This window comes from Perca fluviatilis, chromosome 1, assembly GCF_010015445.1.
Source record: "Perca fluviatilis chromosome 1, GENO_Pfluv_1.0, whole genome shotgun sequence".
Classification (NCBI taxonomy): Eukaryota; Metazoa; Chordata; class Actinopteri; order Perciformes; family Percidae; genus Perca; species Perca fluviatilis.
Window position 1 is genome coordinate 18,789,720 of NC_053112.1, and position 15,364 is coordinate 18,805,083.

At 40.9% G+C, this 15,364-nt stretch overlaps 1 protein-coding gene across 1 annotated transcript; it reads right to left on the reverse strand.

Moving 5' to 3' along the window:
• Positions 1 to 896: 896 nt before the first annotated feature.
• LOC120560204 (pre-B-cell leukemia transcription factor 1-like) lies at positions 897 to 14,915 on the reverse strand. The gene is made up of 8 exons (XM_039802476.1): positions 14,588 to 14,915; positions 13,070 to 13,143; positions 4,683 to 4,927; positions 4,072 to 4,262; positions 3,432 to 3,567; positions 3,120 to 3,276; positions 2,325 to 2,411; positions 897 to 1,534 (listed from the first exon to the last, which is right to left on the reverse strand). The coding sequence occupies exons 1-7, from the start codon at positions 14,773 to 14,775 to the stop codon at positions 2,368 to 2,370; spliced, it is 1,035 nt and encodes a 344-aa protein (XP_039658410.1). The 5' UTR covers positions 14,776 to 14,915; the 3' UTR covers positions 897 to 1,534; positions 2,325 to 2,367.
• Positions 14,916 to 15,364: the final 449 nt, after the last annotated feature.

The window sequence follows — 15,364 nt, forward strand, 5'->3', positions numbered from 1 at the left end:
GCTGTACAGTCCAAACTCCGAAATTTTGGTGTTATATTTGAATAAACCTCTAAGTATATGTGCGCCTGCTCTACCCACTGTACCAACCCGGCCACCCCTCAGGTCTTCTAACCAGGGATTACTGGTGGTCCCACACACTCTTTTGAAAACTAAAGATGACCGTTCCTTTGAAGTGGTAGCTCCGACTCTGTGGAACGCCCTTCCTATTGACTTACATTCTGCAGTCTCGGTTGACGCTTTTAGAAAGCAGCTGAAGACACACTTGTTTCAACTCGCTTTCGTCACGTTTGTAATTTTGGGGTTTTACTTTTAATCTTTTACCTTTGTTGGTATTGTATTTGTTTTTGCTTTCTTATTTTCTGTTTTGGATCCTACTGTATCTTAACAAATGTTTATTGTGTGAAGCACTCTGTGACTGTCTGTAAAAGGTGCTATATCAAATATTATTATTATAGTAATAATAGTATTATTATTTTATAGCTATTACATTGTGTGGCACAATCAGATACTCCACCTCAGCAGCTCCTCCTGCAGATACATGATCAATACATTTAGATATAATCTTGTCTCAGTTTATCTGGTCTCAAGATTTGTTGACATTTACCATTGAATAATAACTTGAGGAAGGGAAAAACTGTTTCAATGCAGTTGCTCTGGTCAACACTAGAGGGCACAGATAAAACAAAAAAAACCACACATTGCATTGGTACAGTATGATCTAGAACGGAACATATCATAACTTCATGTGTGCACATGAGCACAATGCACTGAATCTGATCTCCTGGGTGAAAGTCTCTTTAGTTCCGCTGTTTCAAAAGCATTTAAGAAACATAATTACCTGTTAAAGCAATTTTGTATTTACATTCACATAAATAGAAACAAGCTCAAACCAGTTCTTGTCTGAAGCAAAGAAAAATTTAATAAGTGACAATGTTTTTTTATTCATTTTTGGTCATTATTTAAAGTTAAAAGAAAAAATACATAATAAAATTGTAGTTTAACATCTAAAAATGACTACATGCTTTATTTTTGTCATTTTTTTTTCTTCTTTTTTTAATTCTTTGAAATAAAATGATGAATCAGATTCAAGGCCACATACAGGCCCTAAACCTTTATACAGTGATACATGATTCACTGTAGGTGAAGCAGTACATTAAAAAAAGGTTCTTTCTGTCATTTATTTATCTTTTAAAAAACAAAAATAAAGAAAAATGGTGTGAGTAATAGTAAAAAGAAAAAAAAAGAAAGAAAGAGTTGTCAACACATTCGTAAAATGAAGGGGTTAAAAAGAACGTGTGGGAGAGATGTTAGAAAGGATCAGCATCACAAAGCAAAACAAAAGAAAGTTGCAGAGTTTTGGTAATGCTCTGTTTGGCTGGAGGTCTACAGTCTGGGTTGTATTAGTCGGAGGAGCAGGATTGGAAGGTGGAGCATCATCATGGAGGTTATGTAGTGCTTGCTTCCTGTTGCTCTGGGTGGGGGGGGGGGAGAGATGGGACGAGGAATCGCTGCTGTCCTGCCAGCCGTCATCACCCTACAGAAATAGACATTCAGAGTGGGATGTACAGGGTGTTAGCTGTAAAGGAACAAATATACCCTTAGATCCACTGACCCTGCCTATTTTGTTATATCCACTTTCACTGGATTTATATTTGATAATGATTATTCACAGAATTCTACGGTAGCCTGAATTCTGGAACGTCATGTAAATGAGAAAAATCCTTTATGTCTCATAACTGAAAAAAACACTTTCAGCAATTTATACATTTTTATGGTGAGGATAGTAGCAAACTTTTACCCACTAACACATTCACTACCAACAGAAAAACATGGACCAACATCCATCCTGTTGGAAGGTTTGGTCTGAATTCCTCTGTATTTTGCAAATTAAGTCTATGAATGAACACTTTGTTTCTTGCTCCTTTCTTACAGTTCTAGATATTCGACACATTATGCTATTAACCCGAAGCGGGGGGAATCATTGAGATAACTTTCTCATCACCTTACCCTAACCCCACCACAGTATTATCCCTTGACATATATTAAAAAGAATTGTGATTGTAATTTTGGTCAACCCCCCCCCCCTCCCAAAAAAAAATAGCTACACACCAACACCTAAACAAGGAAGGTGTATAGTCAAAAACAATCTAGTGTCCCGTTTCAGTTGGGGATGTAGTGCAGCATATGTAAGGGGAACAACATTAATAGGGTCTACAAAACGTGTCACACAAAACCACACACCTACACACATAAAGGTTGTTACCATGACTACTCAGATGGACAGTGTGTAACTATAGCAACAGTGTGTAACCACAGCTACTTACATGGACACAGAGAGGAGGGAAGGCAGTTCCTGCAGGCAGGTCCTCATAACCTCCCATCAGGAGTGTAACACGGAGCTGGGTATCCTCCTGTTGGCATACAGGGAACACACATTTTAATACTTCAACCAACATGCTGCCCTGCAGACAGGGCTGCTTTTAGGCATCTATGAGCTAGGTGGTCAACTAGGGTGGCATCAGCTGAAGGGGTACCAAAGAGTAGGAAGAATTGTTATTGTAACATCCAATTTACTTTTAAAAGTCAGTCCAATGTATTGCTACGCAACACATTCATTGTTAACCGATGGTCATCGGGAACCGTTTCATGATGGCTAAAGCTCACATTCATATCATGAATTCAAATGGCTACCTTCTTTTGATATTTCCATTTGTAGAATATTTCTGTTATGTGCCAAGTTGTCCTTTTATTCTTTAAATTATGACACTGTTCTTCATTAAGTGTAATGTTTCTTCCACATTCAGGGCTCCAGAACCCTATATTAGAACTCCCCTTCACTGAGGCCATTGACATGTGCTCTCTTGGCGTCGTGTTGGGGAACACGATGTTTGGTTCTTGTGGTGAGCAATCTACTAGCGCTCGCCGTCAGTGGATGCTCGGACTTTCTTTAACCTTTCAAAATCTTATTTCATCCTCCATTCTGCATTCATTCAACATTCTTATGTCTAAGATTAAACAGATACGTTAAAGTTAGTTATCTTTAAAGTCATCTTCTCCTTCTTTTAGACAAAAAAAAACAGGATTTATGTTGGCCACGGGAGGTATGTGTGTGTATGTACCTGAGTTTGGTGTGGCTGGGGAGTTGGCTTGGCTTGCCTGTGAAGATACACTGGCAGCGTCCACAGCTGTCTTCACAGCGTACCGGTTAGCTTCTTCCTGCAACTTTGCAACGTTCCTCTTATACCGAATCCTCTTGTTTCCAAACCAGTTGGCCACCTGGGAGAGTTACAGGTAAAAACAGAAGCAAGCCAGCAAATTCAGCTGGCTTCATTATACTAAACTATGTCCAAGTACTACAGTATACACGTGTGCTTTATCAGTTTCTACATGTTATGAATTCCTTTTTCCTAGTGCGTCTTTGACATTCTGACCTGAGAAACGGTGATAGAACACTTCCTGGCCAGGTCCTCCTTGGCCTCCTCACTGGGGTATGGGTTTGCCAGATGGGAGTAAAAATATGTATTCAAAATTTCGGCCGCCTGCTTGCTGAAGTTTCTTCGTTTCCGCCTGACAGAAAAAGAGCGATTTCGACAATTAACCATGAGCAAATACTCACAATGTTGTAAGTACACTGTCACACACACTGGAAGTAGGGCTGGGCAATATATCAATATTATATCGATATCGTGATAGGAGACTAGATATTGTCTTAGATTTTGGATATCGTAATATTGTGATAGGAGTGTTGTCTTTTCCTGGTTTTAAAGGCTGCATTACAGTAAAGTGATGTACTTTTCTGAACTTACCAGACTGTTCTAGCTGTTCTATTATTTGCCTTTTCCTCACTTAGACATTATGGCCACATGACTGATGATTATTTATCTAAAATCTAAGTATAAAGATATTTTGTTAAAGCACCAATTGTCAACCCTGGAATATCGCCGCAATATCGATATCGAGGTATTTGGTCAAGAATATCGTGATATCGGATTTTCTCCGTATCGCCCAGCCCTAACTGGAAGACACTGAAAGGTAAGAGGAGGCATCAAAATAAACCAGTGCAAAACCCACCTGGCATCCAGGAACCTGGAGCGTAGGATCATGACAGCTTCACATGTGCTCTGCTTTAGTTGCATCTGGATAGTGCTGAACTTGCGGTGGATGATTCCCACCATTCGCTCAATCTCTTTGGGCGAGATGGGCCGTGTACGGGACTGTTCCCTCAGCAGGTTCATCACGTGGTCGGTGAATTCATTGCATGCCTGTACCGGAGGAGGGGTGAGTAGATCAGGTATGAAGGTGAGGGAGAGGGACAAAGAAAGAATTCAAACAAACTCAAATCAACTTAAGCTTATCATAACCTTCTGGTTTTACATCCCACTCACTGCACCTCTGGCCAAAACGCTGGGGGGATCCATAACTTTCCTTCTCTGGCATCCCAAAACCAAAAGATTGTATTCAGAAAAACCTTCCAGTAGTCAGTCCTGAGTGGCTCAGTCATATGGAAAGCCGTCATAAAATAACACATCTATGACATGATGATTTCGTGACAGAGTAATACTTAATTGCGATGTAATTATTTTGTAATTATTACAATAAAAAAAAAAAATTATAATCATGAAGTGTCACAGTAGCTTTGCAGAAAATTGTCCAGCACTTCCTACTGTAAACCAATATCACACCTGTTGGTATTTCTCCAGCTCAGCGTGGTACATCCGTCGTATCTGAGCGAGCTTCTCTTTGTACTCGCTGTGTTCCACATTCCCCTCACTAGGTGACCCTCCGGCAGCCGCGGCAACCACTGCCGCCGCTGCAGAGGCCCCGCTCCTCTCTGGACCCGCAACCCCCTCCGCTAACAGCATGTTGTCCAGTCGCAGGAATTGAGGGTCCGGGCTGTCTTCTTCTTGGACGCCTCGGATGCTCAGGGCTGTGCAGATGGATGGAAACAGTCACAAACGCATCAGGTGTGATTTTCACTTAACATACTCACCTACCGCTGTACTTAATTCGCAATGCTGACAGCATTACCATTTTGAATATACTGCCATCATATACTGACAACTACTATCGTTTAAATTCAGAGTTTAATGCTTTATATGTTCAAAATGTGGAGCATCTTTTAATCTGTGGCATTGGGAAAGAACAGAGACAAAGAGTGAAAAGAGCTGAGGAAAATTGAATGCACACTAATACCTAATACCTTTGTATATCCTGCTTATGTAACACTGAAATGTTCAGCTATGTAGAACTAGAAAAACAGGATGCACAAGCATAAGTTAGAACGACTACATGATATTCACTCACACTTTTAAAGCCCATGTTGCAAGTTTAATTTTCCAACGAATTTGTGGTAATTGCTTGTTGGTAATAAACATTTAAACTGGTATTCATGTATTTGATGTTGTTAGGTATCACAAAACAGAATATAACACGAAAAAGTAGGTACTATTTTACAGCGGTTTGTCTTTCCCCCACAATGCATTGCATGACGTCACGTTGGGGAGACGGCAGGCGAAAGTCCCGTCTCGGTTCACTGTCCCGGTCCCGGTTTCTGCCACTGATCTGGCAAAATATGGCTTTTGGTCTCGACCGAGTAAATGTGTCTTTATTATGTGAATAATATTGGGGGGGAAGTGAAAGGCAGCTTGGACGGGGATGCTATTCGGCTTTTCACAAGTTTAAACAGCTAGCTAACGATACGCCGACGTTTGCTAACGTTAGCGCAGCGTTAGGTTAGACTGCTAGTTAAATACCGGTATTACAACTGTTTTCGGAGCTGCGTCCACGTTGTCAACACAAGACGTGGCGTTAGTGCTCCTTTTGTATCATACTTTTATTGAATGAAATATTAAGCTTCGCTCCTACGAAATAGGTGTTTTTTTGTAACATTACACACAAAGCTAACTGGCTATAGTTAACCTGTACGTATGCTAGCGGGATTAGCTAACGTTGCATAGCCAGCCAGCAACTTCGGCAATCGGCAGTAACGTTAGTTTCGGCGAGCTAACCGCAACAGTATGTCGCCCACAATCAACCTCTGCTGTTAAAAGCAGTCAATCTGCAGTGATGTTTTGAAATGGAGACACATGGATGTGTTAGCTGTCGAGGTTAGCTCGCCGAAGCTGCTTGCTGGCTATGCAACGTTAGCTAATGTCCGCTAGCATACGTACAGGCTAACTATAGCCAGTTAGCTTTGTGTGTAACTAACTAACTAACAAAACCATCTCGTAGGAGCCGAAGTTTAACGTTCATTCAATAAAGTTATGGTACAAAGGAACCAACGCCACAAGTCTTATGTTGACAACGTGGACGCAGATATAAAACTCGAAGGCACTCGTAATATTTACCTAGCCGGCTAGGCTAATGCGTGCGCGCTTAACGTTAAGGCCGGCGTAGCGCGTTAGCTAGCTGTCTAAACTTGTGAAAAGCTGAACAGCATCCCCGTCCAAGTAATAAATAAACACCAGGCAAATATGTTGTTACTGGAGCTAGTAGGCTACCATCAAAACGTGAGATATCTAATCATGATATCAATCATATCTATGTGTTTACAACCATCGGGGGATTTCACAGGTGGGACTGGCAAGTTAGCACATAGCTAGCATGATGCCTTGTATTTTCTAGATCTAGATAAGTTTAGCGGTACTTATCTGAACTAACGACATGATCACTGTCAATAGATATAAATAAAACATTGACTTTCACTTGGTGCTATTCACGGACCGTAAAAAACCCTCTTCCTCATCCCAGTCAGTCACCATAGTTACAGTACCAGGCTGATACACGTCTCCCCAACGTGACGTCATCACCGAATTGCGGAAAAAAAACACTAATACCAAGCTGCTTCCAAATATTGTACTTCTTTCATTATGTCAAACTCAAATTTCCTAATAGATATTTACACAGCTTCTTTGCAGTTTTCATCTTCATTTTTTTAAATATTATTTTAATAAATGCTGCATTACGATTTGAAGATTGGATTGGATTCACAGCATTACTATGTTTGTGCACATATTAATGCTGTGAATCCAATCTGTGATAAAGAAATGAAAAGAATCACAGAAAACAAGGTGCTAGAAAAACATGTTTTTTTAGTTTGTTTTTTCTCTTTTCTTTTATGTAAACATTTGCAAATTTATGTATGTGTGTGTGTGTGTGTGTTTGGTTCCCTTCACAGCCAGCAGAGAGCACTAGCTCACAATACAAGATCCACAACAAACATATTTCCACTCTATATTTTGATTATTTTATTTTGCTCCTTACTCAAATTTTTGTCTGAAATGTCCAATAACAGCATGTCCTAACACAAGGTTGAAAATCATTTTCCATAAAAGTATCAATGATCTGCTAGGCGCTCGAGAAACAAGCCAACGTTTTTAATCTTATATGTCCTAGAGACAATTGGCTGGTCTCATGTAGCAACAGCTGGCTAATGGCCTTAAAGGTCCTATGACATGCTGCTTTTTGGATGATTTTATATAGGCCTCAGCGGTCTCCTAATACTGTATCTGAAGTCTCTTTCCCAAAATTCAGCCTTGGTGTAGAATTACAGCCACTAGAGCCAGTCCCACAATGAGCTTTCCTTAGTATGTGCCATTTCTGTGTCTGTAGCTATTGAGGAGGAGGGCGGGGGCAAGGTGGAGGGTGGGGGTGTGGCTTTGACCAACTGCCACTTTGCTCGTTTGCAAGCCGTGATGTCTCTCTCTTTCTCATGGGCGGGCCAAAATTTCTGGGCGGACAAAGCAGAGAAAGGTGAGGTAACCTTTCCCCTTATGACATCATATAGGGAAGATTCCAGATTGGCCCATCTGAGTTTTCATTTTCTCAAAAGGCAGAGCAGGATACCCAGGGCTCGGTTTACACCTATCTCCATTTCTATCCACTGGGGGACCATAGGCAGGCTGGAGGAACTCATATTAATGTTAAAAAACCTCATACATTTTCATGCCATGGGACCTTTAAGGTGGTAATGATAAAACCTCAGAGAAACTATTGTTTAATAGCCCAGGAAGAGCTGTCAATATAAATACTGGATGACAGAAGACGTTTGTTGGAGACAGTGAGGAAATCAGGTCTTAAGTGGTGTCTGTATACTGGGGCAATTGGAGTGCGAGAGAAAAAGAAGAGGCTTCGACAGAGAGACACATCAAAAAACACTGCCATGAGGGATGTTTACAAAAGGAAGAACAGTAGCTACTGTTATGGTAGTGATGCCAGCTTTTCTTGGCATCCCCATGCCAAGGAAAATCAACCACACATACCATAAGCTTCCTTGTACACACACACACACACACACACACACACACACACACACACACGTACACACACACACACACACAGCTGTTAATTAACGCCAGCTCTTAAGGAGCGACTAAAGACCCAGTGAAAAATTAGGGCTCATTTGAGAGGTCGTTAATTTGCACAGCTATGCAAATTAGGTGGCAATTACAAGGTAGTTCCAGAGATCACATTCATAATCTCGCAACGAGGGCGATGACAGCCTGTGCATCTGGCTAACAAAATCCAGACAGACACATCTATAAACTAACAATCTGTGATGGCCTCTTATTTTGCCAAGACTTACTAGTCATTTCCCAAACCATATTAGAGAACAGTAATATGGTTATTATGTGAAATATGGATGTCATATTACATCCAAATATGACTATACTGCACTTAACACACTGATGTGCCAGATTAACCGGATTACGGTACAATCCAACAACTCTCATGTAGCACCTGTGTGAGTGTTCCATGACGACGGATCACACACTATAAAGAAGATCCACCTGTTTCTCAGAAGTAAGGACAAAGAGGGATAATTACCAGTTTACAGAAAAGCACTTCTCCACATCTGCATTCCCCTTTTGCTATCTTTCTTCGTTTATACATCCAACAACCCAACCCCTCTCTTTTGCGGGATCATGTTTCCCTAATTTCAATTTCTCTTTTTTACTTCTCTGGAAAGTCATCTTGTGTCATGCTAAAACACATTCTGAGATAACATATTTGTGTAAAGTTGAAAATCAAAGGACAATTAAAGTTGGAAAAAAATAGGTGGCCGGGTTGGATCTGTGGGTAGAGCCGGTGCACATATACTGAGAGGTTTATGCCTCGACGCAGAGATCGAGGGTTCAAATCCAACCTGTGACAATTTCCTGCATGTTTTCCCCCTTTCTCACCTAGCTGTCCTGTCAAATTTAAAGGTGGAAAAGCCCCCAAAAAAATGTTGGAAAAGAGGGGGTTGAAAGAAACCTACATGTGAGAAACAACAAGGTCAAAAAGGGAATTTCATTTACTAACAGTAACGTTTACATTAGGTTTATTAGGTGTACTGAGAGGTGTTTATTTCGTCCACCCCATTTTTATCAGGGTAGAGGCCACACCCCTCAGTATAATGAAACAAGATTCAACAGCACCAAACTACAGCCAACAAAAGGACCATTTAGTTGAATCAACACCTCTAAAATGGTTTCAACAAAAACGGAACAGTATTACATGATTTCATGAAGGTAGGATTGACTGCAGTACGGTTGTATTAGACTGCCTCTGTTTTAATTGGATGCACCTAATAAAATGGCAACTGAGTGTATAAGAAAATAGTAAAAAGCGGGAAAGACAGCAGCAGAGTGGATGAGAGAAAAGCAAAGACAAGTATGTTCAAAGAGGGACGGGCCTCATTACTGTTAATTACTTGGTAATTAGTCCAGAGTTTGGGCCAGCCTTCCAGATTGCCCAGTGACTAACACACACGCTCACACACAATTCACAGGATAAAGAGATGAGCTGCAGTCCATGACGCCTTGTGGACCAGAGCGAGTAAATCCAGCTTTGTGAGCCCAGTTGGGTGGCAAACTGTCCCCCACTGAGAATCTGTTTGTGGTGAAGGCTGACAGGACTCCGGGGTCTGGAGATTATCAACTGTCTGCCAATCCATGAAACACACCCATTACTGCCTCTCCCTCCAACTCATCCATCAATCTGTCCCTCCAATGCTCTTGTCATTTGTTATGTTTTCTTACTTCTTGCTTTGCCACTGTACTATTTTGTGCGTTGTAACGCTCTTAAAAATTCCCAGAAAATTTGGATAGCAGAGAAGTGGGCAGACATATCCAGAGAAGGATGCAGGGAGCATAGATACAAAACAGTTTGAAATCTATGGCAGGGAGCCCATAGCACAATAAAACAGCAGTGCTTTGAACTGTTGCTGTCATGTGAGGAGTTATTTTTAATGGTTCTTATTTGGGACAGAGATGAAGAGAACGAGACACTGACAGCAGAAAGAGGGAGGCAGCACGAGTTCGGTCGAGGCAAAGAGAGAGAGAGAGAGAGAGAGAGAGAGAGAGAGAGAGAGAGAGAGAGAGAGAGAAACAATATGTTCTAAAATTCCACAATAATTTAGATACGGAGACAGTCTGGAAGCCCCAAATCAGTGTGAAGGAGCAACAACATACCAATGGAAAATGTAATGAAAAATAAATCAAGCTACTGACCAAGGATTCAAAACACATTTAGCCATTTATACCAGATTATAACTTCAAGTTAGCCTGGGAACTCGACAAATCTGGGGGTTTTATTTGCTCTGGCAGAGACGCCTGGGCCGCCTCTCGTTCAGACAGATTTCCAGCCGACCAGGCCCAGGCCGGGCCAATCACAACCGTTTATCTCATATTAGGGTTGCACGATATTGACAACATATGATATTGCGATACCGATTATGAATGTTGCGATATCGATATTCATTTTGATATTTTTAAACTTAATGTCAAATTACAAAAATGATGGGAAAACGCATCAAAATAGATTCATAACAAATACAACACAAGGTTTATTTCAACTGACAATCATATTGGACTGGTACAACATGAATAAATAAATAAGGACCATGTCTACTGAACAGGACAGGTTTTACTGGTTGTACAGCATAAAATAAATAAAGAGAACAGGACACAACTTTTCTTTCGCTTCTCTGATTCGTTCCGTGTTGTTGTCTCTATCTATTTCTTCACTTACACTGTCACTCTGTCGAAATATGCACACACTTGGTACGCTCCATAGGGTTTGTCACGTAGTGGACCCGTGCGCTGACGAGCACGAACATGTGCAAGTGGTATGGTAACTTGGCCAATGAAACATGATCACTATAGCGTTTCAAGCGGGCTCTAAATCAAAACACAACTAAGCCACACAGCCAACGGACGGGACGCAGCGCTCCACAAAATAAACAAAATATTGCATACTTATGGCGACACTTTCACTATAATATTGCGCAACGTGATATTGCGATAACGATATTGAGTCGATATATCGCGCACCCCTATCTCACATGGGGCAGGTTTAATATGACGATGCACGTTACGCAAACTACGTGATCATTTTTGGCTTGTTTAGTTCCTTCATTACAATGACTTTATTTACTATAAATTTATTTTGAGTCAATCCTACATGCTGCTGTAAATACTCACTAGAGCACCAAATGTGTATTAATCCAAGCTGAAAATAGTGCCCCACAAATGCACTATTTACGTGTTTGAGTAACTTTTGGCAAAAACTACAGTGCCCAGCTGCTGGGAAATTACTGAGATAGCAAAAAATAATAAATGAAACCTTGTTTGTGACCTGTTTTTAAAGATGTAGGCTTATGTCTTCAGTAGGAACAAATGGGCTTGGGGCTGAATGCCACAGAGAGAAATCAGAAAGTACTGACACTGAAACATTGCTGATTTTGACGTTTTCATGGGATTTGTTGACAGTAAAAGCTATAGAACAATACCAGCCTTACCTTTTGATCATCTTTACAATTAAGAAGAGGGAGATTTCTGGCTGAGAGGGTCAGCAGTCAACGTTCCCACCTTCATAACAAAGCTAAGCACTGACTGAAATGCATGAAACCAAGATCAGAGCACATTGCCCGTGTGCACCCATTCACACCAAAAGGCAAAGATCGGCTCTTTCTGAGTCAAAGCTGTGGTGTGAGAAATGTACAACTGAGCTAAAAAAGGCTGGCAAATGCAACTCGGTGATTGATTCTGTAAATTCAGGCTGTTAAGAGTTTGAAAAAGCTGAATGACAGTGAGTAGGTGAGACAAGTAGTTGCCTTGGAAACTCTATAGCAGGAGGGGTCCTGCTGCCAACCTCAGGGTTCCCGTTTCCAAGCTGTGTGAATGAAATGAGGTAATAACAAGGACTGCTTTGTAGCTCACACTTCTCTCGGTTTTGTGTGTGAAAGAGTTCGCCACTCAAAAGCCAAGGAAAGATGATTTCCTTCCAGGTAAAACACAAATGTGGGCCCTTTACTGTAAATTCAAATGCTGCATCAGTGGGGTGGGATTGAATGTCAGGATCGAATATTTAGGTATAAAATATTTATAACAACCACCCTGCTACTATTCAGTTTATGCGGCTGGCACACATTCCTAATGTTAACAACCCAGACTACTGGGATAAACCAGACTACAGCGTAGTTTCATCAGATGTAGGCGCTATAGGCTACACATGGCTGTAATCTGCCAGTAAACAGAGTAGAAGTAGTAGAGGTTGCTAACCGAAAACTTAACAAAACAAGTCGCCTTGGCCATCTAACCGCATTTAACACCATCTACGAGACAAAAAAAGGAGAGAGGTCTTTAGGAATTTGGCTCAATTTAGCAAGTTCTAATTGTTCTTCCATGTGTTTCATGCTGTCCAGAGACAAATACACAGTATGGGAGTATCCGGGAAGATGCCGACAGCAGTGACAGCTGATCAGTCAGGGTTAAAAGTTCGCAACGTCAGAACTTATTCAGCAAAGGCGATTTATCAGATTTTGCTATTTCCATCTAGCTAATCTAATTCAATACTTCAAAATGCACGAGTAAAAAGAAACACTACTACAGGTGCGTTATCATAATCCTTTCTCCTGAAAATGCTACAAGCCTGAAGTTCAAAATAATGTATGTGAAGTGTAGGGTTATCCTGAACTACAAACATGGATGCACTGAAAGAGTAAAAAAAAATCCTTATCAGCATGCAAAGCTGTTTCTTCGCTGGCTGATGTGAATAAAGACCAGGAAGCAAATGGACAACTTACCTGTCCTTTCTTTGATCTCACACAGGACACTGAAGAGGGCGGGCTTCATTCTGTGGCAGTTCAAAGCGTGCTTCCTTTTATGGAAAATGAAAGACAGGGAGACAGAGATTGTGAATTACAAACCATTCTTTAGTAGACGTTATGCACTGACATCCATCAACAACGGTCATGTAGACACATTGCATTTTAGTGCTGAACAGACTGGATTCAGATGAGTGAGTACGCAACCAGACCTGTTCAAGCCTTTGACTGAAAACCAGCCTGATCACATACTGTAGCTGTCTAACTCACCTGGACTTAGTCACCTTAGTGAAGAAAACAAGAGAACAGATTGAATGCACAATCATGCAGAAACTTTGAAAAAGTCTGGTGTCCACATGCAAAAGGGATGGCACAAATAGTCTATATTGCAATATAATGTCACACTGTTTTCTACAATGCAATATTGATAATCTGACACCAGTATTGTGACACTTTTTGTTACATTCCTGGGGCATGGATATTTTATTCTTTTCCTGCATACATTTGATCTGAAATGTGCTGTTTTCTGGCAGTTTTTTTGGCCAGTTTATGACTATTTGAATGTGTTGCTTGTAAAACCTCAGTGCAACTCGGTATGGGATGTTTTATCTCAGCTTGTTATAAAACTTATAAAACTTGTATGTAACACAAATGTGAAACACTTAGCACAAGATCAGGAGAGGAAGAAAGACAGACAATGCATTACAGTAATAACAAGTATTAACAAAGGACAAAAAATTGTGGCTGGACTAATATAAACTATGCTTATCTGTCTGTTCTCCTTTTAAAGGGTATACTAATAATAATATCAGGGGTAACACAAATCCTAACCTGGATTTTTTTTTGTAGCACATATAATGTGATTTTATTTGGTTTTACTGTGTATCACAGTATTGCTGGTGTGTAATACGGTAGTATTGTATGGTGAGTTACAAGAACTGGGCAATATGATTGAAATGATCACAATATTAATAAGAAAGCTTTCCCCTATCAGTGTGTATAGCGATATTGCAAATGTAAGAAAATCACATATACAATAATCCAAGTGATGCTAAAACCAGTGAACTGGATTCCACTGTTAAACTTTAATCCAAAATCTTCATATGTACGACTCATTTTGTTAATTCTAATTTGTGGGATGATAAACATGATAAACACTGAATAACACTGAAGAATTACCCAGCCCTATGAGTTACTGTGTGATTTCACGACCCTAGTATGGAGTGCCATCAGTGCCGTCAGCTTTATATTGAGTGCTGTTGATAAGGCCTGTGGGGTGAAAGGTGGTGATGCACAGCTGGAGAGGGGGCACCAACATTCCAGCAGTACTGTGCATGTGTGGGGGGGTGTTATTACAGTGTATTACAGTGTGTTATGTGTGTGTAAGACCATGCACGCTTGTGGGGATACTGTGTTGATGATTGCCTGTGCAGACCCAAATCCAACTCTTAAAACATGTTCTGCCTTCTATCAGGCCTTATCTCGTCATGTTATTACCTGGCCTGGGCCTCATCCAGACTCTCATCTGTGATGACCATGATCTGCTGGAGGATGTCACCAATGTCCTGCTGCTGCGGCTGACCGAGGTTGTGATGTTTCCTTATGTTGTCAGGATCACCCACATCCTCATGAGACAGTCCAGTTAGTCCAATATGACCCAACATCATGCGGGCCTGGTCCTCCATCTCTACAATGTGGCTCTTATTGTGGAGGGAGAGATGGGAGGAGGAGGATCACTACAAAAGGGGTTTCCTTCTCCAACTTTCAGCACTTTGAAAAACGAGAGGTTGAAAAGTTTCCCATAAAAAACATACAGGGCTCAAAACTGAGAGAAGTGTTGCCTCCGCCGGAGCTGCCTGCTTGTCTTGGTCTGAGTAACAAAGGAAAAGAGACAGAAGTGCAGCAACCTTAGCATTTAGGCTACTTATCTGAAGAAAACGAGAAAACGCTACAAAACTAGTGCTCTAGAAACTGTGGTTCTTCTTTGGCATGGGAGGGTACGCCTCACAAAATATCCCCCTTTAGTAAGATACTGTTTTTTTTTTTTTTTTTTAATGGAGTAGCCTGACGCGCGTACTACGTCTTTTCTTCCCCTAAAAAAGACGCCAGAAAGGCTCCAGACAATTACCAAAACTGGCTCGTTACTAAGCTCGTTCCGTTTTAAAGAGGCTGTTCTGCTCTTGCGTGTTAAATAATGGTCTGAACGGTGCTATAGCTATATCTAATGACCCGGGAGCCCCTTTGATGTCGTCGTCTCCGCCTGCTCTCCTTTTA

What these genes read in the sequence shown, in the direction of transcription:
- LOC120560204 (XM_039802476.1), bottom strand. Translation starts at nt 14,775, where the DNA reads ATGGAGGACCAGGCCCGCATGATGTTGGGTCATATTGGACTAACTGGA. An exon ending in TGAGATCAAAGAAAGGACAG is followed by an intron (nt 4,928 to 13,069) that starts GTAAGTTGTCCA and finishes CCATCTGCACAG; the next exon opens with CCCTGAGCATCCGAGGCGTC. An exon ending in CCCAGCCACACCAAACTCAG is followed by an intron (nt 2,412 to 3,119) that starts GTACATACACAC and finishes GTATGCCAACAG; the next exon opens with GAGGATACCCAGCTCCGTGT.